Source organism: Gadus chalcogrammus, chromosome 20 (genome assembly GCF_026213295.1).
Source record: "Gadus chalcogrammus isolate NIFS_2021 chromosome 20, NIFS_Gcha_1.0, whole genome shotgun sequence".
NCBI classification, from domain to species: Eukaryota; Metazoa; Chordata; class Actinopteri; order Gadiformes; family Gadidae; genus Gadus; species Gadus chalcogrammus.
Genome location: NC_079431.1, coordinates 6,946,442 through 6,974,060, shown reverse-complemented (window position 1 = coordinate 6,974,060; position 27,619 = coordinate 6,946,442). Strand labels below are relative to the sequence as shown.

The 27,619-nt window shown below is 46.3% G+C and overlaps 2 protein-coding genes across 2 annotated transcripts; one reads left to right on the top strand and one right to left on the bottom strand.

The window, feature by feature from the left end:
• Positions 1-1,180: 1,180 nt before the first annotated feature.
• map3k19 (mitogen-activated protein kinase kinase kinase 19) lies at positions 1,181-17,435 on the top strand. Its single transcript, XM_056580353.1, has 14 exons — positions 1,181-1,293; positions 2,576-2,667; positions 4,499-4,653; positions 6,101-6,161; positions 7,428-7,515; positions 8,532-8,666; positions 9,116-9,297; positions 9,473-9,516; positions 9,637-11,922; positions 12,335-12,421; positions 12,808-13,046; positions 13,590-13,842; positions 14,234-14,442; positions 15,000-17,435. The coding sequence occupies exons 1-14, from the start codon at positions 1,181-1,183 to the stop codon at positions 15,133-15,135; spliced, it is 4,080 nt and encodes a 1,359-aa protein (XP_056436328.1). The 3' UTR covers positions 15,136-17,435.
• On the bottom strand, positions 14,204-26,892 carry ccnt2a (cyclin T2a). Its single transcript, XM_056579635.1, has 10 exons — positions 26,712-26,892; positions 25,972-26,053; positions 25,742-25,870; positions 25,202-25,262; positions 24,621-24,683; positions 23,779-23,824; positions 21,590-21,753; positions 20,204-20,274; positions 18,484-19,645; positions 14,204-17,882 (listed from the first exon to the last, which is right to left on the bottom strand). The coding sequence occupies exons 1-10, from the start codon at positions 26,870-26,872 to the stop codon at positions 17,809-17,811; spliced, it is 2,013 nt and encodes a 670-aa protein (XP_056435610.1). The 5' UTR covers positions 26,873-26,892; the 3' UTR covers positions 14,204-17,808.
• Between the last annotated feature and the right edge of the window lie 727 nt (positions 26,893-27,619).

Below are 27,619 nucleotides of genomic sequence, written 5' to 3'. Positions count from 1 at the left end.
ACAGCGACTAACCCTATCCTGCCCCCTTATTTACATATTGACAATACGCTATACTTGACATACTGTTACATTGGTCTTCAAATGTACTTATCTACATGATATGTGGGGTGATGTTGTGCAGGTGATAGAGCAGCTGCTGAGAGGAGGAGCCGACGCCACACTGTGTACCCCCCAGGGTCGGACCGCTCTGCATGCGTGTCCTCCTGACCTCCAGGGGGCACTGTTAGGGTGGATGCTCCGGCCTCACCTGCCGCCCCAGGCCGGCCTGTGGAGGGCTGCCTGGCTGGGGGACCTCCACACCCTCAGACAACTGCTGGTGGGTAGACTGTACGCCAACTACACAGGTTTGATCCCGCCTGGTCAATATTGCTCGAAATTGTAGATTTCGGTAAGAAACATATTTATATATATAATAACACATCTTAAGTCACAATAAGTTACAATACGGTACACGTCTCTGACACGCCAAAATACAAACACATAAAGCACCGGAAATCCTTTAAAACCCCAAAATGTATATAACACTCAGAGAAAAAATAACATGAATAATTATAACCAAATTATCATAACAGCATCCACTTTGACACATATAAAGCGACAACGTGAGTCTTCACACGCAACAGGTGTAGTCTACATGCCCCATTGTTTGACGTTCAGTAACTGGTAATTCGACACGCAGCCATCAGGTGGATTTCCAAACAAAGAGCTGAAACCAAAAGGGCAGTGGACCAATCGGTGAATAGAGGCTCTGTGTGTTTGTGGCTCCTGACCTTGTACTAGAGGGGCATTCCATCTGTGGTCATGTTGAGACCGCCCCCATCCCCCTCACTGTCCGGTTCTGAGTTCCCAAAGGACTGAAACCTGAGGTCTCAACACCCAGAACTTGAATTTGAAGACTCGATTCAGAGGTTCAAATTGAAGTTCAGACCTCTACACTGGCTGTACTTGAATTCTGAGGCCCGAAAAAGACATGACGCCAAGGTGTGTGTGTGTGTGTGTGTGTGTATGTTTATGTGTGCATGTTTGCATGTGCGTTTGTGTGTGTGTGTGCATGTATGTGTGTGCATGTGCGTGTGTGTGTGTGTGTGTGTGTGCGTGTGTGTGTGTGTGTGTGTGTTATCAGGCCAGACCAGACACATTGGACCTGAATGCTCCAAACCCTGATGGTCTGACCGCACTGATGCTGTCTGTGAGGGACGTGGACCTGATGCAGGTCCTGGTGGAGAACAGGCTGTCTTCACCATGGCAACCCCGGCATGGGGAGGTGGTCCGGGAGCTGCTGCTGCTCTCTGTGTAGGAACATAGACACACGCACGCACACACAGGCACACACAGGCACAGGCACACGCACACACACACACGCACACGCACACGCACACTCTCACACACACACACACACACACACACACACACACACACACACACACACACACACACACACACACACACACACACACACACACACATCAACTACACACACTCAGTCAGTCATCAAGTTACTGATGAATGACTAATTTGTCATTTGAAATTATAGCAATTGTTAGCTTGTGACATATTCACACACACACACACACACACACACACACACACACACACACACACACACACAGACACAGACACAGACACACACACACACACACACACACACACACACACACACACAGCTGTGTTTCTGTCCTAAGCATGGGGGCGTTGGGTCTCTTAAGGCGGCTGCATGCTTCAGCGTTGGTGTTACGTTGTTGCGCAAAATTTACTCAAAGCAATTCATGCTCCCTTTTAGGTTGCGCGTGTTGCGCGTGTTGCCAAGCAATTTACCGCCAGAACAGTAGGTGGAGTAATATGTGGAGGAAAGTTTTTCGTTGAAGACGACCTCGAGAATGACGTCTTTGTCTGTGGGAGTCGTTGGTTTGTTTATGTGCCAGATCGTGTTCTCCCCATACACAGTGAATGATGGCAACAGACAGAGGAACAGGGGTGATGAAGTTGTTGATCATTGGGGTTGTATAAATGTGCATATCTCTCTACATTTTAAAACGACATAATGTGTTGGCAGCAAAGTTAACTTCACTTCAGGTTAATGCTTTTGTATATGAGCCTGCCGGGTGATACTCCAGACAGGAAGTAGTAACCAGACCAGCAAACCAATCACAGCCTTGCAGGCTGGGCGGCTCGCGTAAAAGCTTACGTAAAAAATGACGCAAGTCTAGAAAAATCACCCGACGCACGCAAGACGTGAGAAGTCGCGCAAGGGGGGCGCAAGGGCGCGCAAGGGCCTCTTGCGCTTGCGCTTACGCTTACGTAACCGAGCATAAACCAGCCTTTAGTCTTTGCACAATGTTGGTCATTATCAACAAACATACAAGCAATTGTTCTGTGGAATTTGTTTTAATTCCTCATTCGACTAAATTCTTTGTCAGCTAATCTTCAAAGTTAGTGCCCATGTTCCCACGGAAAAACCTTGTGCACTTATTTTTTTATGATTTTAAATGCCCATTTACAAACAATGGATAAATAAAACCATAGTAAAAGAAAAATACTTCCTGGCCACTAGGGATGTGTGTATCCATGACAACAGAGGCTGGTCGGCTCTGGACTACGCTCTGAACATCAACGGCCCCCAGAAAGATGACATCGTACATATGCTTCTGAAGGTCCTCACAAAAACAGGTAACAAGCACACACACACACACACATACTCAAGCCTATAGGGACACACACATACACACACAATAACACATGCTGTAACACACCACTAATACACATATGTATACATACCGGTTTATACATTTGTGTCACGCTGGAAGGCCAATACACTCAGATTTACTGTTGTTTTTCATGGGAAAAATGGGAAATCGTTTAGCTTTTATCCCTAAACAATGTATTTGATCCGCTTTTCAAAATGAGATTAACCAGGTTGTTTGAAGTTAAATTTCTCAATGAAATTCCTAATATCATTATGATAATGCGATCACCAGAGCCTTGAATGTTTGATTCAATTAACCATCCAATACAATCAATAACACTTGGATCATTAGACAAAACATTACCAACGGTACAAATAGGCTATATGCTCAAAGCTTTAGTAGGCTATTTGTACTGTGCAATAGCATTTTACATCGTTTTTCCTAGCGTGGGTATAGTTATTCAACGCTCCATTGAAATAGTGTATTTCCTTCTCTCGCTTGACCGAGCCTGCCACCTGCTTCCTGTCTGCAAAAAACACGTTTTGAACAGACGATTTCAGTTACTTATTCACATAAATCAGTTACTCATTATTCACCTGTTATCGTGCAGGGGTTTTTGATGATATTCTGAGTTCCTTAGGGTGAGGGGATGTCATATAACGGGCCTGTGAAGCCCTTTGAGAATAAAAAAAAAGGATTTAGGTTGGCGATATACTACGTAATTAACCCTAGGTAATATAGCCGGTGCAATATAGCCTAGATAAAATAGTTTACATAATATAGCATGCATTATAATATAAAGCCTAACGAGACTACTGTACTAAAGCCTATATAGACTACTATACTATAGCCTACGATTTGGACAGCGTGTTCATGCACACTTTCCCTACTCTCTGTTGCTCACAATTCATAATCTGGTTTTCCTAAGGAAAACCAGATTATGGATGACCTCAGCATTCATGTTGTAAGAAACCGGAGGGTTAATTCATAATCTGGTTTCCTTTTATGGGAGTTGACCTCCCTAAGTGCACTGGTATAGGAAGGTGGGACCGGGGTCAGGGATAATGTTTTTGTTTGTGTGTGTGTGTGTGTGTGTGTGTGTGTGTGTGTGTGTGTGTGTGTGTGTGTGTGTGTGTGTGTGTGTGTGTGTGTGTGTGTGTGTGTGTGTGTGTGTGTGTGTGTGTGTTTGTTTTAGTGTGTGTGCTTGTGTGTAGTTGTGTGTGTGAGGCTGTGATGCTTGCAAGGGCTTTCTGAATTGCTTATGATCCTTAGAATGTGTTAATCACGATCAGATTTGGGTGTTGTGCATAGTGTGTGTTTGGAATGAGAGAGAGGGAGAGGGAGAGGGAGAGGGAGAGAGAGAGAGAGAGAGAGAGAGAGAGAGAGAGAGAGAGAGAGAGAGAGAGAGAGAGAGAGAGAGAGAGTGAGAGGACAGACAGAGCTAGGAGAAAAGGGTGAGAACAAAGAGACAACCGGTGAAAGAAGTAGGTTGAAGTTGACGATACCCAGACACTTCTAGTCCTAGGTGAACAATTAAAGCATACAAAGTCCTGGACTGTGGGTGGGCGCCCATAGGGAACTTACAAGGAGTTTGACCCCTGACTTCCATTTGTTTGTAGGGAGACTCCCCCAAGAACTTGAGTTTTGATTTAGAAAGGCTACGGGTCATATCTTCATATCTCTAAGGCCCGATCCCATTTCTACCACTTACCCCTTCCCCTTACCCCTCCCCCTAGTTTGGAAGGGGTAAGGGGTAGAAATGGGAATGGGCCTAAGAGAGGGAGATTGAGATTGGATATCTGTTCCCCTGGTAGAGGGTTCTCCTGGGCCATGCCTCCCCCTGGACCGGCACAGTTCCTCGGAGCTACGATCGGAGCGTGAGGGTTCCGGCCCCGAGGAGCCTGCTTCAGGTCAGCCAACAGACGGACGTCCCGGCTCCCCGCGGACCACCCCTCGACACTCAGAGGGGGTAAGTGGCAGCTCCTCGCTGGCTAACGCAGAAAAACACAATAACGAACATTGTATTGGATCACACGTAAACAAGTGCTTACTGCTAAGATGGGTTCACATGATGATCCCATTGCTACCTCTCTTCTGTAGACTGCTAGAGAGGAATAGTTAACAAATGGTGATCGTTCAACTATGATTAGCAATTGTTTGCATCCTAAAGCTTTTTTCAGGTCCAACACAGGCATGACATAATCCCCCCCAAATAGTGAAAAGACCACCCTCACAACCTCACCGGCAGACCCCCTGAACATTAGGCAGGCTTAATCACTTTAGTATTTACACAGGTCTGTGTGTGTGTGTGTGTGTGTGTGTGTGTGTGTGTGTGTGTGTGTGTGTGTGTGTGTGTGTGTGTGTATATGTGCGTGTGTGTGTGTATGTGTATATGTGCGTGTGTGTGTGTGTTTGTGTGTATGTGTGTGTGTGTGTGTGTGTGTGTGTGTGTGTGTGTGTGTGTGTGTGTGTGTGTGTGTGTGTGTGTGTGTGTGTGCGTGCGTGTGTGTGTATATGTGCGTGTGTGTGTGTATGTGTATATGTGCGTGTGTGTTTGTGTGTGCGTGTGCGTGTGCGTGTGCGTGTGCGTGTGTGTGTGTGGGGTGGGGGGGGGGGGGGGCAGAGACTAATTGAGAGAGGGGAGGATAGGAGAGGAGAGAAGTGTACAGCGGTGAAGAGATGAGGAAAGGACTTGAGAGTTGAGGGTTGAGGAGAGCCCTTATCAACTGCTTGACCGGTACAAAGAGCTGTGTAGAAACACGGGCCACCCTGAAGGTAAACAACAGTGAGCAGGTCCATGCTGGGCTATAGGGCCCAGTAGGGGCCAATCGGTTGCAAGCACACAGGCTGCTCAAAGTAAACTTTCGCAGCAATTCTCAGAGCCCTAGCCGACCAGAGGGCCGACCTGTTTTGCTTCTAATCACGTCTCCGTGTTGTACGCTCTTAACTCTGGTCACCTCGAACATTGGAAGTCCAGTGACTCAATATTGTTATTATCCTTGTCAAGTATCAATCTACCGATCCATTGACCGGTGTCATTTCAACACAGGTCCTCAAGATGTTTCTCTTAAGTTTGGCTGCTAATGCCTGCTATTAGCAAAAGTTTAGACTTAGAAGGAATTCAGTTTATGGTCTACATTGGGTTTACATTCAGTTAGGCTGTAGGGTTCACATTTCATTATTCATGTTATCATGAAACATGATTACATAGTGAGAACTTTCAATCAACGTGAGAACTTTCAACCAAAAATGGTATGGTTAAAAAACGTTATAGAACCAATTCTACTATTTCTTCAAAGAAATACTTGAAATCCAGACATGAGAAGGGTCCACTAGGCTGCCTTTATATTTACTATTGTGAGTGAACCATTGTGGGTCATTTTTGTTGGTGTTGATGTGCTGTTATTTATTTACAGGAATTGTTACAGACCTCAGAAGGAAATCCACATTCTCACCACAACAAAATGAATCGCCAGGGTAAGGATCTTGGACTCAAGTTGTTTTTACCTTGTGATGGGAAGACCGACAGACAGACAGACAGACAGACAGACAGACAGACAGACAGACAGACAGACAGACGGACAGACAGACAGACGGACGGACTGACAGACGGACAGACGGACAGTTTTATGCAGTGTCACAGATGCATCTATTGTTCACCCAACCCAAACAAACCCTCCCAGGCCTTAGGGTGATTGGGGGGGGAGGGGCCAAGGAGAGAGAGAGAGAGAGAGAGAGAGAGAGACAGAGAGAGAGAGAGAGAGAGAGAGAGAGAGAGAGAGAGAGAGAGAGAGAGAGAGAGAGAGAGAGACAGAGAGAGAGAGAGAGAGAGAGAGAGAGAGCGAGAGAGAGAGAGAGAGAAATATTGAGGGAGGGTCTGGGGACAGAGGAGGAGAAGGGGAGGAGGGAGAGAATAGGAGTAACAAGAGAGGGAGGGGTCAGACACACACACACACAACATTAAGAAACCGGCCCGTCTGCCTTTCTATAGCCCTATAACATGAGTCGTACAACGTCGGAGGAACAGTGTTTGTGTGATACGCAGAGTGAGACGCAAAGAGGAAAAAAACAAGTTATACAATAATTGACAGAGAGGGAAAGAATGACAGAGGGATTACAGCGACGGGGACGTTCATAGCAAACCTTTCCCTGCTCGGACAATTTTTACAATATGTAGCGGTGAAGATTCAATGGACTGACAGAAGCAGGTGAAAAGGATATTTTTTCATGTGATTCATTCTTTATCATTGTCACGCTTAGCGTTAAACGTGTTTGGACTGCTTGGAGTTGGGGTTATCAACACAATACTGCCGTACATATGAGTAAATATATAATGTATTTGCATTGTATTTAATGCTTTTATTCATGCTACGCAAACATACAAACTATTTAATTGATCGGTAAGTAATTTCAACAAATTGTCAATTTATGACAATAAATTCTGAGGTAGTTTGGATTACGTTTTTCTTAATAAAACTGTTCAAGAAGCGGTCAAATTAAATATATAAGATGCATAACATTCTTACATTACATCACATAAATAAAGCGGATGCTTCTGTCCAAAGCAACTTCAATCAAAGTGCATTCAAGATGCCACTTAATAATGAATTAGGAAAGGAGTTTTTAACCCATTTCTTAATTTTAAGAATATTTTGTTTCTTACTTAGAACCTGACACTGGTATGTGTGTGCGTGTGTGTATGTTTTTTTTGTATGTGTGTGCGTGTTTGTGTGTGTGTGACAGATAAGAGGCTGCCCTTCTGTTTCCAGATCGCCATGGAAACCCAGAGCGACATCAGGCAGACCGACCAGGACGCAGAAAGAGGGAGCAGGTTGGTAGCAACCAATCAGATCCTCTGCCACGCCCAACCCCCAAACACACACACACACGCACACACACACGGTCTTCTAGTGTGTACATAAAATACTATACGGCTTGTGGGTGTTGTTGACAGTGCGTGCAGTAAACATCAGCATCTATTTAAATGCATACGTACACAGGTGACACACACACACACACACACACACACACACACACACACACACACACACACACACACACACACACACACACACACACACACACACACACACACACACACACATGCCTGTGGGGCAGATGCTACACTAGGGACTTTCTCTCTCCAACTGTGTGTCTTTTACAAACATATACAGACACACACCCACACTCACCCATAGATCTACTCAACACATCTCAGTGGCATTCAGCTGTAGCTACAGTAGAATAAAGGAGCTCTCTCCTTTCCAGTGATAGAGTGAGGCTTCTGGCACACAGTCAGTGGAACAACCTGTTCTCTCCCTGAACAGGACAGTTAGGGAGGAGGAGGTGGAGGAGGAGGAGAGAGGAGGTGGTGATGCCCGGTCCATGAAACAGGACTATTGTCTGGAGTCTTGGATATGTGTTGTGTGTTGCGTTCCAGTGAGCTGGGGAGGAATGAACATCTCTTTGAGCTGGTGTCTTATTTCATAGCAACTGTCAGAAGGATTGAGAGTGATTTGAACTGAGAAGCGGAGAGAGAGAGAGAGAGAGAGAGAGAGAGAGAGAGAGAGAGAGAGAGAGAGAGAGAGAGAGAGAGAGAGAGAGAGAGAGAGAGAGAGAGAGAGAGAGAGAGAGAGAAAGTGACAGAGAGACAGAGAAAGAGAGAGTGGGGAAGAGTGAGAGAGAGAGAGGAAGAGATTAATGGGAGAGAGGGAGAGTGATGGTTCTGCATTTTATTGTGCAGTATTATGTTTTTACATGTGCATTTGCGTAATCTAAACTCACTCAATATCCAAATACTGGCTTCCATAAAAACGTATTTGTGTGTTTCCTCCGTTGTCCCATCAGAGGCAGGGGTTCATCTCTGCCAAGCCTGAGCGAGTGGAATAAACCTGCGGTGGGTCAGAGAGAGTCTGGCACCCGCTCTACCAGGAGCAGGAGCCCCAGCATGCCTGGAACCCCAAAGCAAGAGCACTTGGATGGGTAGGAAAAAATAATTCTCCCATAGCCTCTTTACAACTAAGAAATGGAGGGTTCGATGCTATTTAGTCATTACGTTGACACTCAGTGTAACAGTGATTGATTATGAGAGACTTTAAGGAGCAGGTTGGGTTTAAGCATCTTAATTCATGGTTTTTATTAACGTTTCTCAAAACACACAATGAACTTTACGTCATGTGTTTTGAGGGATATCACACCTCATCCACGCTACCAAGTGTGTAGCACTGCTCCACGATATCATCTACTGTGGCTCAAGGCTGCCGTTACAGGTAGACTTCAGACAATGGGCTTCAAACACAGAACCTTCAGGCTGAAACACCCTAACCAATCAAATATCCTGCGTCCTCAGTGTTTACAATTATGCTAAAAGGAAATCCTACTCTTTGTCTCTCTTCATCTCGCTGGTGTTTGACGAGGATGTTAATTTCCAGCAGCAGCAGCAGGAAACAGAGTCAGGTCTCTGGGTCCCCCAGGCCGGTCTCTGGGTCCCCCAGGCTTGTCCTTGGGCCCCAGCAGCAGACCAGTTGCCTGCTGAGCCAGTCGGCCCCCAGCGTCATGGTCCCCCTGCTGGACTCCAACACGCTGCTCCTAGCCAGAGCACATATCCACACGCGTGAGTAACCTAGGGACTTTCATCTAAGCCCGTGAATGAGATGGGTTCTCTTTTGATTATTATCTATTATCAGCCTAACCTTGATCATCCTACTAACGGTAGATCGTTCAGTTGATCATTCTACCTACTACTCTGTTCTAATACTGAGTATGAACTTAAAATGTGCCTCTTTTAGGACTTGGCTCTCACGAGAACGACAGGAACGGGACCGGAAGAAATGTAAGAAAGCAACAGATTGAAAAAAATCCATCCCTGTACACCTCGCTTCCACTTGACAGAGGTATCTGAAAGGCTAGCTGCTATTAACGTCTCACTTCTTTGTCATTCCCTCCCCCCCAGAGCTCCATGCCTGCCCCTCCTCCTCACATCCTCCCTCAGCTCTTAGCCCCCTTGGAAGGTCGCACCAAAGGGCCCATGTTGGTTCCTCAGCTCCTCCACCCCATGCCGCTGAAGCCCATCAGGGGCACGCCCAGCAGGAACCTCAGGACTCTGCTGAGGAGAGAGCGTCTGTCTCGGGGCTCCGGCCCCACCACTAGGGGGGGCAGCGAGGAGAGCTCCAGCAGCAGCAGCAACCAGAGTTCCATCGATCTGGATGATGAGGTGGAAGAAGTAGAGAGGGACTTGACGTCAACGTACTTCCTCAAGGCTGATGCTGTCGGGAGGGGAATCAGGGCGAAAACATCAGGGGAGCGTTTGCACCTTGTCAGACACGGGGCAATGGTTCACAGCCTTCCCAATGTGCTTGATCGAGACCCAATCGGTGAGACAAGAGACTCTATTGACATTGGTAAACCACTGATGTCGGACAGCATAAGGGTGGGTGTTATTACCGGACAAGAGGTATTTGAGAATGAGCTTGAACAATTGGACTCTGAAAGGGAAGACCGGATGATCAACCTTTGTGTGGAAAATGAGATGCATCATCAGATCCGATCCTATCCCAATGAGGAGTATACAAGCCCAGCATGCATTAAAGGAACTGCAAAATACATAAACTGTGACCCGGATGACCGGTACTCAGAAAGGCAATGTAGGCTTGGAGATGGACGTGAAGTTGTGGTTCCATCACTTGGGAAGAACCCTCATCAATCGGTGAACGGTTTCCTAGGAGACGGTGAAGAAGTGAAGCCTTGTACGGTAATGACCAGTGCCACTATTGCTGTAGTCGAGAGGGGTCAATATCCAACGACAACCGTCAACCTCACTCAAAAAAACTGCCAGAGAGACTTCATGACGTCCCCTGTGAAACCTGTAAAGACTAAAGAGAGACAAACAAACGGGAAAATGAGAAACAGAGCTACAAATTCCCAATTCCCTCAATCCTTTGGCATACTCAATGGGAGCAAGTCCAAGCTGGATCCCAAGACTAACTCAGTTTCTGCAACACAAGTGAAAACTAGGGTCAGAAAAAAACCCAACTTGGTTATAAACGGAGAGGCAACGGTCAGTAGTGTTAAATCCAAACCAAACTCAGTCGAAGTGGCTCAGCAGAACGCTGACACGCCGGTGGCCAGCGAGTCCGTCACAGGGTGCTATCCGACCTATAGCAAAGGTCCAAACTCTGACAGGTCCAATGAGAAAGGACCTCACGTGATACCTGCGGCCAGGGAGCTGAGAAGTGCACCACAGCCCAAGAGAACCCCGGTGGTGGTGCCCAGTCCGAGGTCCAAGTCTGTGGTGGACCTCATCACCTACAAGGACATGTTCCAGACCATAAACAGAGGGGACGACGGGCCGGTCATCTACGAGATGTTCGCCGGCCCGATGTTCGACAAGCTGAGAATCTCTGCTTCTTGCGACAAACCCAAGGTGGGAACGGTGTCCATGCCACCCAGAAAGTCCCATCAAACCTTCAAAGTGAAAAAGCAGCCCTTGAAGAAACCAGTGGAGCACAGAAAGCTGAGGAGAAGCCCGGCGGAGAAGATGGTGGTTTCGTCCACCGGCAAGAGGAAAGCGGTGTCGGCGTCGAAGGTTGAACCCTGTCTGACTGCTGGTCAGGGAAAGGATCCACACAAAATGGAGGATGTTCCTAAACTGGGTTTGCAAACACAGCCTGAGTCTTTTCTGACCGAGGAAAGTGAGGAAGAGGAGGAGAAGTATCTTGAGCCCTCTTCGGACCGGGGAAGGGATCGAATGATGTCCGTTATTCAGGAGGTGCAATCTGGATATGGATCTGAAACACTCAAACCAGACCAACTGTCGTCAGCTCGACGGATGCAGCGGGAGCGATCTTCTCGCCGCCATGATATCGAAGACCTTCAGGACGGCCATGAACTAAATCCACACAATCGAAGGACTTCATCGGCCCACAGCAGTAGAAGCAGAGACGGAGGAGAGACATACCATCAGGTTCCTGAGCCTGTGCGATCTCAAAGCCCACAGCAAACAAAGATCAACTCCCGGACCTCTCACAGAAGCAACGGCACCATCTCGCCCGTGTACAGAGAATGCCTGGATGAAGTGGGGGAGGGGCCAATGACGGATGAGCTTCTGAAGTGTCTCGCACAGGAGCTGATCTCATTGGACGAGACAGACACTTCCATAGGTCCCTCTCCGATCTTTCAACCGTTCGGCAGCAGAGGAAAAGGGGAGGGTCCAGGAAGGCCAAAACAGAAAATGCCAGAGGTAAATTAAAATATTTTGAATAGAATGGTATATATCTGTGTTGATCATTAGTATCATACCATAGGCATAATGAAGTTGAAATACAATATAAATATTTTACATTGCTACTTTACAAATTAAATTCTGACAATAGTGAACATTGTAAGCCACACACCTTGGATGAATGGGAAGACTTAGATCATGTAGTGTTAAGCGTTGTTTGAATCTCAGACTAAAGGTTTTGGGCTCGACGTTCCAATGTTTGTAGGCATCATTGAGAAAGATGCCCAACACTGTACCTGATCCTTAATGAGATGCAGCATGATCTATCAAAGTTTATTTGGATAAATAGGCCTGCTTAACAACCTGCTAGTTAAATAGTTAAAACAGACCAGATCCATGGTAACGTCTGGTGGCATCCTGTGATTTGCAGCAGATATCTTCGACGCTGGACTCAGTGGTGGAGGACACCATCACCTGGACCAAAGGAGAGGTTCTGGGCCGGGGAGCCTACGGAACGGTCAGTACCCCTGGACCCCCCCTACAGAAATACTAACGGAGAACCAACTCCTCACACTCTGATATCTTCTGACATGAGGGTGTACTGCTTCATATGTGTGCTGTGAAAATCGCAGTATGCAACATCAACCCTGTTTCTGCCCAAAAACCTTGTAAAGGTCTTTGGCTTGATTTATTTGAGTTCTCCCCAAAAAAATAATCAAATTCTTCAGAGAAACTGAATTGATGTGGCAGACCCACTGCGTATAATGCACTACCCTCTTTTATCAGAGATAAAAGGGGGCTGAGCATGACGGTTTCCCTTCAACAAGCTAGCTCAAACTTCCTTCTCCAGTTCAGTTAGTTAAAGAGTTAACCCGTAAGGGATTGTCGTCCCTCCTCCCCCAGGTCTTCTGTGGCCTGACTAACCAGGGTACACTGATAGCGGTGAAGCAGGTGAGCCTGGACACGTCAGAGCCCGCGGCGGCGGACAGAGAGTACGGCCGTTTGCAGGAAGAGGTGGAGCTGCTGAAGAACCTGACCCACGCCAACATCGTAGGGTTCCTGGGGACCTCGCTGCGGCAGCACATGGTGTCCATCTTCATGGAGTATGTCCCTGGGGGCTCCATCGCCAGCGTCCTGCACAGGTGAGAGGGACAGAGAACGACATCGCCACTACGTTAAAGCTGCACTCAGCAAGTTTAGCTCCCAGCCTTTATTTTGATTAGATTGAGTTTGGTTTCATGGCTTCATGTATTTTGGATATAAAGCCACGGCCAGTATTAAAACAAATACATGAAAACCATGAGATTCAAATCAAAACCAAATTTTATTAAAACCGTGTGGCAAGCAAAAGTTGTGCTGGTGCGAGGTTGATTAGCCATTACGAGCCTTTTCACCATCCACCCTCATGTAACATTTTACACTTTGGAGTGTCCACACAGATGTATATTAGTGATCTATTCAACATCACATCTGGTGGTAAAATAGGGAACCTTTAAGTTACACAGGCAGCATTATGTTACACAGGTGATGTAACCGTTACATGATATAGAGACGGCCTCAAAGTTACATTAAGTTACACAGGGTGCCCAAGGGGAACAAGTTCAATAACTACACTTAGTCTACTTTGATTCATTCATTCACTCAACCTTCCAATTGATCCTCCACCGATCCCTTCACCCCTACAGGTTCGGCCCCTTACCCGAGCACGTCCTGTCGCTCTACAGCCATCAGATCCTGGAGGGCGTGGCCTACCTCCACCTGAACCGCGTGATCCACCGCGACCTGAAGGGCAACAACATCATGCTCATGCCCACCGGCGTGGTCAAGCTCATAGACTTCGGCTGCGCCCGGCGCCTCAGCCGCCTCAACCCCAGCAGCAGCCACAGCGCCGACCTGATCAAGTCCGTCCACGGCACTCCCTACTGGATGGCCCCGGAGGTGCGTGATGGGGGTGAACCAGGAGAGATTGGCCTATACATGTTTTATTCATAACTCCATTAATACAAGTTGTTGAGAACCATTATTTCATGCAATGAAAATCTGATCTGAAATAAATATCAACGTGCCCCATAGCCTCGTGGGAGAAAGAGTGCAGAGTAGCTATAGTAAGTTAGCAATGTCAGTAGAATGCGTTTAGTATTTTTATAAGGGACATTTTCTAATTTAAGGCTGAGTAGAAAAATAATTAAAACACAATAAAGAATAAAAATAAAAGTAAAGAACGAATACTTCAAAATGTACAAAAAATTACATGAAAAACCACACTCAATATATTTATTGAAGATGATGCTTGTACTTAGTGAAAGTGTTTGTTTTTTTACCATTTAAGGTCATTACCGAGTCAGGGTACGGCAGGAAGTCGGACATCTGGAGTGTGGGGTGTACGGTGTTTGAGATGGCGACCGGGAAGCCCCCGCTAGCCCACATGGACAAGCTGGCCGCCCTGTTCTACATCGGAGCCCAGAGAGGGTCCATGCCCTCGCTTCCCGACGGCTTCTCACGCCACGCCAGCAGCTTTGTCGACGTCTGCCTCACCAGGTGAGGGTGAACTCTGATCTCCATCGACTGCAGTGTAGCTTTCTGATCATTTGGTCATATGGTAAAAAGAAAAAAAAGTTGGGGCACCTTTTATTATTTAAAATCATCGGTCATCATCATTCTAATTGTACACTTCTTTCTAATCGATAAGTTAACTGTAGTTCAGTAGTAATGGCCTTTTCCCCTTCCGAAGACCATGGGTTCAAGACCACCTGGAACTCTGATGTTTTATCGTAATGTGGTTGTACACAATGAATGAGCTTTTAAGTTCAAACATATCAGCATCGGTGGAAATGCTAAATAGCAGATGCTTGTATGTTATTAAGGAGCAGTGATGCGAAAGGTATCAACCTTTTGATGGGGAGTCAACCTCCCTATTGGTTAGGGTATTTGACCCTTTTTTACCCAAAGGTACCCTGTTCGATAGCGTTAAAGGCCATAAGGCCTTAACCACTGCAATAGCCTGACTATTTCATCGTATTCAACATGCGAGTACTTTTCCATTATTCTGGAAATGCTTCCTCCAGACTACAACCCTGTCTGTCTCCTGATCCTAGTGACCAGAAACTGCGACCCTCTGCGGAACAGCTGCTGAAACACCCGTTCATCCCCAACAAGACCCGGGAGAACTCTCCGGAAACTCAGAGGAGGCCCTGCTGTGCCGCCCATCCAGATGGATTCTGTCATTGGTAGACGGACCGCTACGACAGAGGATGTGCTATGGGTAGATGACCCACGACGAAGAAAGTGGTGTTATCTGTTGACAGACCGTTTGACGGAATTTGTGTCACTGTTAAGACACATCGTTCCGATGGGAGTTGTGTTATCGGTAGACAAGACCGTTATGACGTAAGTTGCGTTGCCGTTAAGACACATCGTTCCGACGGAAGTTGTGTTATCGGTAGACAGATCGTTACGTTAGTTGTGTTATCGGTAGAAGGATCGTTTCGACGGTAGTTGTGTTATCGATAGACGGATTGTTATGATGGCAGTTGTTTTATCGGTAGACAGATCGTTACTACAGAGGTTGTGCTATCGAAAGAAGGATAAATAGACGATGACGAAGGAAGTTATGTTATTGATAGAATACACTGGTATGACATGACACTTTCGGGCCCTATATTACCACCAGGTCCACCAAGATATGATTGATAAATCAACCTACCAGCCTACTGTTAAGTGTTTTATAAATAATTTTCTGTCAGGATAAACTGAGGTCCGAAATTCACATGAAAGTGAGTCAGATATAGCGCACTTTGTATGTTATTCATGGTTAACAATTGAAAGATCCGACCTGCTTTGAATGTTAAGTTGACTTAAATTCCCCTCTGCATTATCTGTGCCAACTATTTAAAACCACTTGATATTGTGTACTTATAAATTAAAGTGTACATTTTGTACATCTTAAATCCCTGGATGAACACTGTTTTTTAGAGCAGACACTATCGCAGCCAATACTTATATTGTTAACATAACTCAACCCAAGTCTCCACGTCTTACGACTGACATGTAGGCCTACTTATGTACCGAGACCTTTAAGGAGAGCAGCGGCACAATGAAGACACACAATGAATATCTTGTGTTTTAATGCATCTTTAAAAAAGGTACCTTTGCCGTGTGATTGTATTACTCAATTAAAGATGGTTGAAGTTGGATAATGAATGTCGAAAAAGGTCTACTGCACTTCGTTTGCTTTATCAAAAAGCTTTTTATTTTTCCGTGGCCAAGTCGCTTGCCCCAGGGAACAACCAAGAGTTGAACCTCTCGCTAAATCAGGCCATCAGCAAAACAAATCTACAAATGCAAAACAACTTGAAAACAATATTTTCTGAGATATTACTTGTAATAAATGAAATAATGACCAGAAATTAACCTTTTCTTTTTACAGTGCAGGTAGGTGAATGGTAAGATTTTGTCTCATTAGGGTTTGCATACGGTCACTGTATAATAACACTGATACACAGATCACATAGACCTGGTTCACACTGTTTAGGTTTCACTAATCTAACCACTAATGTACAGGCAAAGGGCTCAATTGATGTGAGCATTTTTTTTTCTTTTTAAATGCACTTGAAAGCAAGAGGGAAATGTAAACTTGTATAGCACTATTAATCAAAATATTTTAAACATTATTCTGAGGCAGGGCCTTTGGCATTCAGCTTAAGGTTTTCTTGGAGATTAAAAAAGAAAATATAAATTGCATCGCATCGAAGTGTCAAGATAAGTGTTGGATGTGCCCATGTGGCCCGAGGGATTCCCTGGGGATTTGGCGCCCCCTTCAGGCCGTGAAATAAACTACAGGCTCTGGGAAGCACACATACACAACAGCGGAATGCTGCAATCGCCTGACAAACGCCTGATTCCAACAGTATGCTTTTTTTTTTTTTTAAAGGTATATAGACATCTTGTTATACTTACAAGCAGCTCCAAACCTGAGTAGTCATTTTGTAGATATATCTATCCATCTTATACACATTTGTCTTTAAACATACAACAACGTATGTACACTTATCTCCACCATCGCTGTAAACACGAGTCAGTTCTGCTTTGAAATCCCTTTGGAGGTTGAAACATGCAGAGCATACGTACAGTATCTAAGTAGAAAATATGATAAGTGAGGAGGAAAGAACTGAATGAAGTTGAGCGAAGGCAACACTAAAAAATAAAGAACAATTTCAACAAACTAAAAAATATATAAAATAAATGGGAAAAGCGGAAACCAAACTGAACTTTTCCCAGAACCTTTACGTTCTCGACGTTCCTCACAGTTGCAGTCATGCTGATCAACTAAATTATACATTTCAAAGAAGATTTGAAGAAGTGAAGAATGGAGAAATGTCACTCTGTCTTTCCAGTATTAACACTTTCACCTTTACCCCACATATTTAGTGAAACCAGTCCCCAGTTTGTGGAAAATGAACACTCACACTCCAACGCACCCACATCCATTCAGGCTATGGGGAACAAAGCAGCAATTTCACATACTTGGAGTAGTGGACAGGATTTACCATCCCGGCCCGGAGATCAGAAGATCTGGAAGCATCAATTCATTGTATATCTTTAGTTGATTTTTTTGCATCTTCTCTTTTGAAAAACCAGAGAAGTCCAACAATCGCTTTCACAATAAAGATTTCCTCTTTCTTTTCCCCACTCAATTTCTGCCTTGAAGCAAAAGGTTTGCCATCATCTCATTGTTTATTTTTAATTATGTTTCTCCTTCCTGTGGGGGGGGGGGGGGGGGGGGGAGGGAGACTTATTCTGAAAAAAAGGTGTAGCAAGTCCTGGGTGCCTTGCATGGTCCTGTGGCTGGCGGCCTGGTCGGTGAGGGTTACGGTTGCCGGGGGTTACAGTCGTCAAGCTCCAGGCTCAGTGTCTCTGCTCTCCCGCCTCGTGTGTCGGCTCGCTAGTGGCCGGCAGCTGCTGGGACGCCCACAGCCCACCTGGGTGACACAGCAAGGGGGGAGGGGGAGGAGGAGGAGGAGGAGACACAGAGAGGAGGTTGGCCAGACTGCATTGGAGTGAGTGCTTTGGCTCCTAGTTATATAGGTGACCTACTAATTCCGTACAGCGCTCCAAGGTCACTTAGGTCCTCATCTCAGAATCTTCTCTGTATCCCCAAGACACGCCTTAAAACCAAGGGTGATAGAGCCTTCTCTGTTGTTGCCCCCCCAACTCTGGAATAGTCTACCTGTACATATTAAGTCCTCTCCCGCCATTGACTGCTTTAAGTCTAATTTAAAGATTTTTATTTTCTCCCAAGTTTTTAATCTACCTTAATACCACCCCCCCCCACCCCCACCCCCACACACACACACACACACTCTTTATTTTATTCTTTGACTACTTTGTTTATTATTTTAATTATTTATTTTTCCCATGTTATATTATTATTGTTGTTGTACCATCGTCATTATTTTATGCTTGTTTGCAAGCACTTTGGGTCAACTCAGTTGTTTTTAAATGTGCTATGGAAATAAAGTTGACTTGAATTGACTTGAGCAGCAGCAGGAGCCTTGTGAGAAGAGGAGAAGGAGGACGTACCTGCAGCACCGCCCCCTCCTTTGGAGCTTTTGCCGGCTCTGGAGGAGCCGGATGAGGAGGAGTGTTGGTTGTGGCCCGCCTCCGGGTGCGTCCTCTTGCGGGACGACGAAGACGACGACGACAGCAGCATCGCGGCGGCCTCCGTGGCGACCGCTCCGGCGGGCCCGCTCCCGTTGCCGCTGTGCGCGTGGCCGGCGTGCTTCTGATGGTGGCGATGGAGGCCGTGTTCACCGCCGCGGTGCGCGTGCTTCTCCTTGCTCACCAGCGGACTGGAATGTTTACTTCTGCTGTTGCTGTTGGCGACCGCCGCCGCCGCCGCGACGCTCTCGTCCGACGAGCTGTGGCGCTCCACCTTGATCTTCATTTTGAGCTCCTCCCGGTTGCCTTGGGAACCGCCTATACCGGGCGTGGGCGTCGGCAGGGGGAGGCGGAGCTTCAGCGATCCGTGCGCTCCGCCTTTGTCGCGCTTCTCGCCGTGGTGGCGCCGCTCGTGCCCCGACGCCGACGAGGAATGGTGCTTCGCCTTCGCCGGCGTGTCGGGGCCCGGCGGGTGCTTCCTGTGCTCCGGTTGGCCGGCGGAAGAGTGGGAGGAGTCCTCCGCCCCACCCCGATGCTTCTCGCGGTACTTGTCCAGGGACAGCCTCTGGCCCTGGGGCGTGAGCAGCGGGGAGACGGCCAGGGGCGGCGGGGGGAAGGCGGCGGAGAGGTTGGGGGGCAGGCCGGCCGGCAGCGGCGGGTGCCTGGTCCCTCCTTTGTGTTCGTGTTTGACCAGGGTGGGGCCCGGCCCCTTATCAGTCCTATACGGCGGGTGGGGTAAAAGGGAGGCAGTGGAAGAGGACGAGGAGGCGGCGGCGGCGGAGGAGGAGGAGGGCAGGGACAGGGCCGGCTCCGTGGGCTCCTGCTTCAGGGGGGTGCCGGAGTAGCTGGCATGGGGCCAGTCCCCGGTGCCGTAGGAGCCGGCCAGGCCGTCCGCAGAGAGGGGCGTGCTGGTCATGGACAGGGGGTAGGAGGTGCTGGGTTTAGGGAAGCAGGGGTTGGAGGAGGAGGAGGAGGAGGCGGCGCCCATGGAGGTGTCCAGCAGGGAGGACTCTCCCAGGGAGTGTCCGGAGAAGGAGCCGTCGGCGGAGCCGTCTCCCTTGGGCTTCTTGGCAGCTTGCGTCGCCTGGAGTGAAAGAAAGAGTTCAAGGTGAAGCCGGGGCGTAACAACAACCATATACCGCAGGCTGGGACGTCCAACTCCTTTGCACAATTCGGTATCACTCTACGTCTGAGAAAAGAAAACTTTGACAAACTACGTTAGTTACCAGATGGAAAACTTTAAAGGTTACCTTTGACCTCAGGAGTGGCCTAACTATGGTCTACTAGGTCTTGACACGAGAGAGATTATGGCCGTTAAGTGGCCACAACTGCTCAACCGCTATTCGCAAGCCAAACTTGGGGACCAGAGAAAGTGGCGCTAAAATGTACGCTGCGTGTGCGTACGTTGCCCAGCAACCGCCTTGCACTATGCGCAGGCAGCCGGAAGGACTTCATTTATTTCGAGCATTTCGGAGGGGGAGGAGGTGGCGGTGGAGATCTGTAGGGACAGGGCTCCTCCTCCTCCTGCTGCTGCTCCAGTGGGGGCCGAAGAAAGCCCCTTAGCTGTGAAATATTCACCGTATACCACAGCCTGTCGTGAGCTACTGCTTGGTTTTATTCACACAAAAGTGCTGACCCTTACCCTCCAGTTCCTGATTCTTTTTAACCTGCTCGGCGTCTTCTCCAGGATCTGCAGAAACTCGTGGGTCAGCTCTGTGAACACATGAAGACAAGAACACATGACGATGAAACACCACATTTCTCAAGAATAGGCAAGGTGGTTTGGTAGAATTTGTCAAAGGCTTACAACTAGATTGGAGCAGTGTGCTGCACCTTGTTACTGTTTCAAAGCCACCAGACTCCCTGCCCTAACTCTAAAACGTGGTTCACGTTCTTTTTTGAAGTTACATTTTGTTTTACTTCAGGGTATAATGGTTACAAACATGAGTCACTCACTCGGTTGCCATGATAACCTAGCTGAGAACCAGCTGAGAACCCTAGAATCGCCGGCATCACTGAAATAACTTTGACCCCAGTCGCCATTTTGACCTCTGTGAACATTTTTTTTTACAGTGAACCATGATGACGCCAATAGATGGTCAATTTTTCTGCAACACTGCAAGAGTCTGATCAATCTTTGAAAGGTTTGGACAAAAAACAATCATCACTGTTCATGCTTGTGAAGTATAATTAAAATACACAATTTAAAAACAGGTTTGGTGTCTGGTTCCAAGTTTTGGGTTTAATATTTCCATTTGGAAATAGGTCTCCAGGATTTAGTTTCAGGTTAAGGTACGGCCACACTGCACGCGTTACGCACGTTAGAGGCGTTGAAAATCGGCATTTTTGCATAGGGAACCATTGGTGTAGGCGTTTAGACGCGTTAAAGCGCCCAACGCACCAACGCGCAGAGTTAAAAAATTTGAACTTTTGACGCGCCTATGCGTGACGCTTAAGCTCCAAGCCAATCAGCGTGGAGTTGACCCGACGTCACTGGCAGAGAGTAACGAGCGACGCTTACACAGAAGCATTGAAATAGTAACATAGTTACGCCATTAAAAGCGTTTATGTAAACATTTTTTGTGAGAAATGTGCATTTTACTTTCATAATGTTCGCTCGGTGAATGTGAAGGATGTTTGGTTTGATAGTTATGACGAAGAGGGAACGCTCCATTCACTTGCATGGGCAGCGTCTTTGGTTGCTAAGCAACCTCAACGTCTTTGGCAGACTATTTCTCTGCAGATCAACACTACGAATGCTGGAAACACCAGACCCACCATGTGAAGTTATTTAACCCGATTATTGTTATTTATATCCGAGATTATTTAATCTAACCCGATCCAAGCTCTATCATGCACCACGTTGAACCATTTTTGTGACACGCAATGATCCAGGGTCAGGTTAGGCGCGTTATGCGCGTTTCTTAACGCGAGTAACGCGTGCAGTGTGGCCGTAGCATTAGTAGCGTTGTAAAGCGATGTGTAGTATCGGGCCTATATCAGTCTTTGAGGGGGACAGCAGCCTCACCGTCCAACAGCTCCAGGGTGACCGTCGTGTCCACGTACTCCCACCAGTGCTTCCTATCCGTGGACACGGGAATCTCCCAGTTGGACCACTTGCACGCCAGGTGGATGCACACGCACGCAATCACTGTGGGCTTGTACTGAAGGCAGAATGTGGTGAGGTGGAGGCTGCGTGTGCGTGTCCGAAGAGGGGGAGAATGTGTGGAATGTGTGTGTTTCAGCGAGAGAGGAGAATGGCATGAGGGGTGCCGAGAATGATGAGAGAGAGGGAGAATTGAAGAGAGTGACAAAAAGATGGAGAGAGCGAGAGTGATGTATGAGAGTGAGAGTGAATGTGAGTGTGATTAGGGGTGTGAGTGAGAGAGAGTGAACAAGTGAGTGTGTAGGTGTTTCCAATCATATCCCGGGGTGAATCGGGGGGGGGGGGGGGCAAGAGGTGGCCATACATGTGGAGAGAGCAGAGGAGGGAACAGAGAGGGAGCAGACATCGTTAGTCACCAGCTAACACAGACAGTAAACACAGACAGTAACACAGCAACACACTTCGTCTAACTGGCCTTTCACCCAAAAATCACATCCCTCATTAAGACAAGCTAACCAGAAGTCATGTGATGTCTCGTGAAGCTTAGCTGACTCAACTCCATGACGATTACAGTGTGGATTAAGGTGTAAACATTTATTTTTGGGATTATATGACCGAGGAGGACAGAGTTTATCCACCGTTAATCACAGAACTCATGAGAAAAGGCTCTCCTTCTGCCACAATATTCATGTTAAACATGTTAAATATCGCAAGTAATCAAAGATTGATCTAAAAATAATAATAATAATAATACATTTTATTTATAACGCACTTTATATCAATTCAACGATCTCAATGTGCTAAAATAAAAGTTCAATAAGAGTTGACCATCCCAGTGTCACAAAAGGGTGGGAATTAATTTGTTACCGTCAACGCAAACCTAATCGCTAATAGATAGCTATCCCAGTCTGAACTCTGAACAAGGGTTCAGGGATTAAATGTCCAACAGCAATAATCAAAGCATTCGAATGGAGGACAGTAACCAACCAGCTTTTCAACAACCAACTTTTTCGTTTATGGCCGTTGGATGGCAACCATAGCTTAAGTTTTTCGGGTTACGGTAGTGCAGAAAGTATGCTTGACATTGAAAGCTAACACTTCTCTTGTTCATGTGTGATGCAAATCTATATGAAACCCAGACATCTTACACTGAGAAAACCGGTTTCAGTGACTCAAAACTAATTCTCCCTAAAACACTTAACCGAAACAAACCCCTTAAGGACCCAGAGTCAGAGCTGTAAATCCAAGATATTAATATCTAGATATGAATGTTATCCAAACTTATTTCCAATTAGACAAAAACGTTGGTCACCTATTATTATCAAATGATAAAGTAAAATGTAGGTGAAAGGGTTCATCTGGGGAGTTGAATGGCTTAATTGAATCACTATAGGTCCTTAAAGGGTCCCTAATCTGCCTAAGTGAGCTATAGCTGAACAGCTAAAATATTTCTGATGTCAGAATGATGACTGCTGGGATAGAAACACAGCATGTTAAGAAAAATACACAAAAAGACTACAAACTACAAATACTTAAAAAGGACAGATAATGATGTATGAAAATAAAAGAATACAAAGATGGCTGTACTTACCGGAGGCGCCTCTACGACAAGTTTACACCTCTGTAATCGTTAGGGGTAATTCAGGCTACCAAAGTGTGTGTCTCTCTCCCTCTCTTTAGACATATGCACTCGTTCGCAACAGAGCAGGGGGGAGACGGGGGAGTCACGCGCACCACTACACTTCACATCTTGCATTCAACCCCATCCGTGCCAACGGCTGGCCCCTTGTACAATACACCGCACCGCTACTGGGGCCCGGCGACGCCACAAGCCCCCACCCCAACCCCCACCTAAACGCGGTGGTCCCGGTCCCGGTCACACTAACCACCACCACCACCACCACCAGAACCACCCCCCCTGACCCGTCAGGGGACAAGTGGGAGGCGCAGCAGGCGGAGAGGCTAGGGGAGCAGGTGGGAAGGGGGGAGGCCAGCGTCCCGAGAGCCACCAGAGCGAGTAGGGGGTGGTTGGACACTGAGAGGGTACCCTGCATTACTTGAAGCTATGGTGTGCAGTCACAGTGCAAACAAGGAGGGGGCAGGGTAACAACCTGTTGGTAGCCATGAAATAGGAAGTCTGTGCCAGATCCTTGCTTGCTGTGAGCAAGAAGATAGAGAAAGAGAGACAGACAGAGAGAAGAGGAGAAGAAAAAGAGAAACAGAAAGGGGAAATTACTTTTGTGTCAAGGAACAAGTAATTGGTTATTATGATGGTTTTAATTATCAGTAACAAAAGATTGATTGGTTACCTTAAAATTATTTCCATGATATTAAGATAATACTGAAAGTAATAAATCATGTGAGGTTTGCGTTTTTAACATTTTAATATCAAAAAATGTTTTTCAGTTGAGAATTTAAGACACTCTGTGACCAATTGTTAAAAGCTATCGCATTTGTCCCCGCTCGTAGTGAAACAAATATAATAATAACACTAAAAATAACAAAATACCAATAGACTATTGCTTCTTTACTGTTTTTTTAGCAACATAAGATAAAATCAGCCCCAGATAAACTACATAGAGCCCACAATTGGCAGACACTATTGTCCAAGGTGACTTGCAAATAAACTGCAAGGTACAGGTACAGCCCAGTCTGGAGAAAATAATCCAAAACAGACTTTGCTTTACTACAACTGTGCAAACGCACTGATAGCAAGGTCACGTCTCTATCTGTTCTGTGGAGCCAGGCGGCTCTATGAAGCTGCAACGTCATGCCGCCCAATGAGAACAACAATGGCCTTCAACCGTTTGTCAATAGAACGTGTGTGCGTGCGCACGGGGATATGCAAACATTACATCACCCCCTTCCCCGCCCCTACTCGTGTCTGAAGGTGGGACAGGCGAGGTCAGGGGTCACACAGAGGTTGTACAGATCAAAGGAAGGAAGCCTCTACCTCGCACAAGCTGGGAACATTTCACCACATCTGTGTGTGGGTGCTCAATAGTAATTTCAAAGCCTGAAAGAAAATACATCAGAGGTGAGTTGAACACAAGCACAGCAAGGAGGTGACAGGTCGTTCTATTTGACAGGGGAACCCAATCATAATGAATTGTATTAAAACTTTTTTCCAACCCGATTAGAATGTTTCTTAGAATACAATGATGGGATTTGTCAAAAAGAACAGACGTTTTAAGCACAGTTTCCGCGCTTAAAACAAATGGCAGTTAAACGTTTCCAAATATTGTTTGGGAGACTTCGTGCCAAATTATGGAGTGTTTGGAAGCTAATCCCTGTGCCCATGGGCCCTTGGGAAGAAGGACGTGTCACCTTTACATTACTCAATGAACAAACACATGGTGCTGGGACGGTGGCAGCCCAGCAGACCCACCGCAGGAAAACATTACGTCAATTCAGCGTTCTTCCATCAATACACCAACAGTGGTCAATCATCATATCAACCACACGCTCAATGACTGTGATTAGGCAGGGTCTCTCTCTTGCTCTCTCTCGCTCTCCAGTCACTCGGTTACTCACCAAGGGTCTGCAGCACTATGGTTTCAAGAAGCACCAGCTCTTGAGCTTGCTGGAGGTAGGCCTGAAGTTTGATAGACAACCATTACATCACAGCTGTAATGAGTCTATTAGTCCTTACCCTCACACCTAACCCCTTAACAAGAGTCGCTCTAGTCTAGTGGGTGGGGAGTAGCGTTTCCCAAACTATGGGTGAAACGCTACTAATGCCATTTAGGGTTCAAGGTACCCTTAGATAACCGTCTACTGAGTACCCCCTGAGCCAAGACTACCAACTACTTAACTGTGACATTGATATTAAGGGTAGATGCTGGCGGGGTAAAACACTGTGCGGGGAAGCCGATGCACCACAAAGGGTTTTCCTGACCTAAAAATTGAATCGCAGGCCAAAACTGGTTGGGAAATACTGGTGTGGATGCTTGGTGTACAGCCGGGAACAGGCAAAGCAAGACTTTAGCCTTTCCTGTGGCCAAATGGAAGAAACGAGAGAGGAAAGAATAATAATAAAAGAAGCGTGGATACCCTGAAATTGCCTAAACTTACGTTACTCTTGGAGTCAAGCGGCGCTTCCTGTGGGTTTAGGCACGCGTGTGACACTTTAATCACATGCTCTAGCTTTCTCGGCTGCTCTTCCACTTTCGCAGCCAAAAATAACGCCGTTGGAGATATGATCTGTGAAGAATACAATGTTACATTTATAAATGAATCATAAAAAGATTAAATTGTTATGGTCCACAAGACAGACAAGATATGTGGTTGATTTGGAGACTTACATTTCTGTGGAACTTGGTGAATGAGTGGTGGATGTAAAACCTATGCATGTAAACAATAGCTGTATTTATAGTTAATTGGGAGCTGGGATGGGAGGTCAAGGAAAATTATGAGTTTTGGTTAATGATAGCTTAAGATTGTAATCACTCAGTAAAAGGAGAATCCACAACAAACTCAGTCTGCACTCTATCAAGTTGTAGTGTTAGAAAGTTGCTTATTCTGACCTTTTTGTTTAAGCTACTCACATTTGGATTGTACGCTACGATTGTTCACCTGCGTCTGTTTTGGGCTGCGACTCAAAGTAACGTTAGCCTACATGTGATGTGAACCATGCTTTGACAGATGATGGTTGGAAAGTAAAAACATGACCACCTTTAAACTATGTGCGTTTTCCGTCTCTTAATAGCGATTGCCAGACATTCTCTAGTCAAATAAAAAGCAATTCATTCGCTTGAATAACTAGTAATGATTATACATACAGTAGCAGCAGTAGCAGACGCATGCCTGGCCCTCGGCTAACCAAGCCAAAACAAGGGAAGTCAAAAATACGGCGAAGATAAAGCAAAGGCAAACCGACACGTAAAATACTATTAAATAATATTCTAAAACAGAAACAACACTCGACTTTCGTATAAATGCTCTACCATGTACAGACAGAGTTGACACGAGAGCGCCATTAGTAGTAGCAGCAGCAGTAGTAGTAGCAGCAGAAGCTGCTTGGGGTTTGTTTATAAGAGGATACACGTTGAGTCTCTGGCCCATGTCCTGGATCAGAGTGGCCGCTTGTTGCCGATATGATAGCTCCCGGTCCGGTTCGACCCCGCACCGACGGGACGGGGTGTTGTCGAGCTGCTCCCGGGTTAGAAACCACTTAGTGGACGAGGATCCCCGGCACGCCGCCATGGCTTCAGCTCCGCAGGACGTAGGAGGGGGCAGGAGGGGGGGCGAGAAACCGGAGGTGACGTTGTGATGACGTCGCACAGGAAACCACCGACAGGTTTCCATTATTTTTTATTCGAAGTAGCACAACTTTTATTTGTAATTTTACTATTATTAGTAGTATTATCTGATTATATCTACTAAAACGTATACAACGTCAATATGACACGTATTCCCAGTCTCACATCACAGCAACGAGCAGTGCCAGGGGAGCCACCAGAGATTTAGGGCCTCATGAAAAAATACATAATTTGGCCACACTACCTAAAATAAGAAGGCTTTCAGCCCTCTTGTAGCGCCATTTATTTTTTCTCCCACTTGAGGCTTGAAAAGTATGCACATTAAGGATTGATACATGCTAGAATATATAGATAAGCAGGGCTCAACGCTAAGGTTTTTTTCCACTTGCCCGGTCGGGCCAGTGGTCTGAATTCTACTTGCCCGAAGTAAATTTTCACTGGCCCGAAATATAAAAAAAAAATGTATTAGTGGTAAAAAATAACGACAGATTCAGGTAAATTGTTATATTTTATCTTTATATTATCAGCTTTGTGATAACCACATTTGCCTCTGCGTTCTGTTTAGTAAAAAGAACCGGCAAGGCACCAGAGGATGCCATGCAAGCAAGATGCTGCTTGCTCTTATCGTGACACTCACTCACACTTTCTGAAAGATGACGTTCCTTTAAAAAACGAACCGCTTTTATCCACC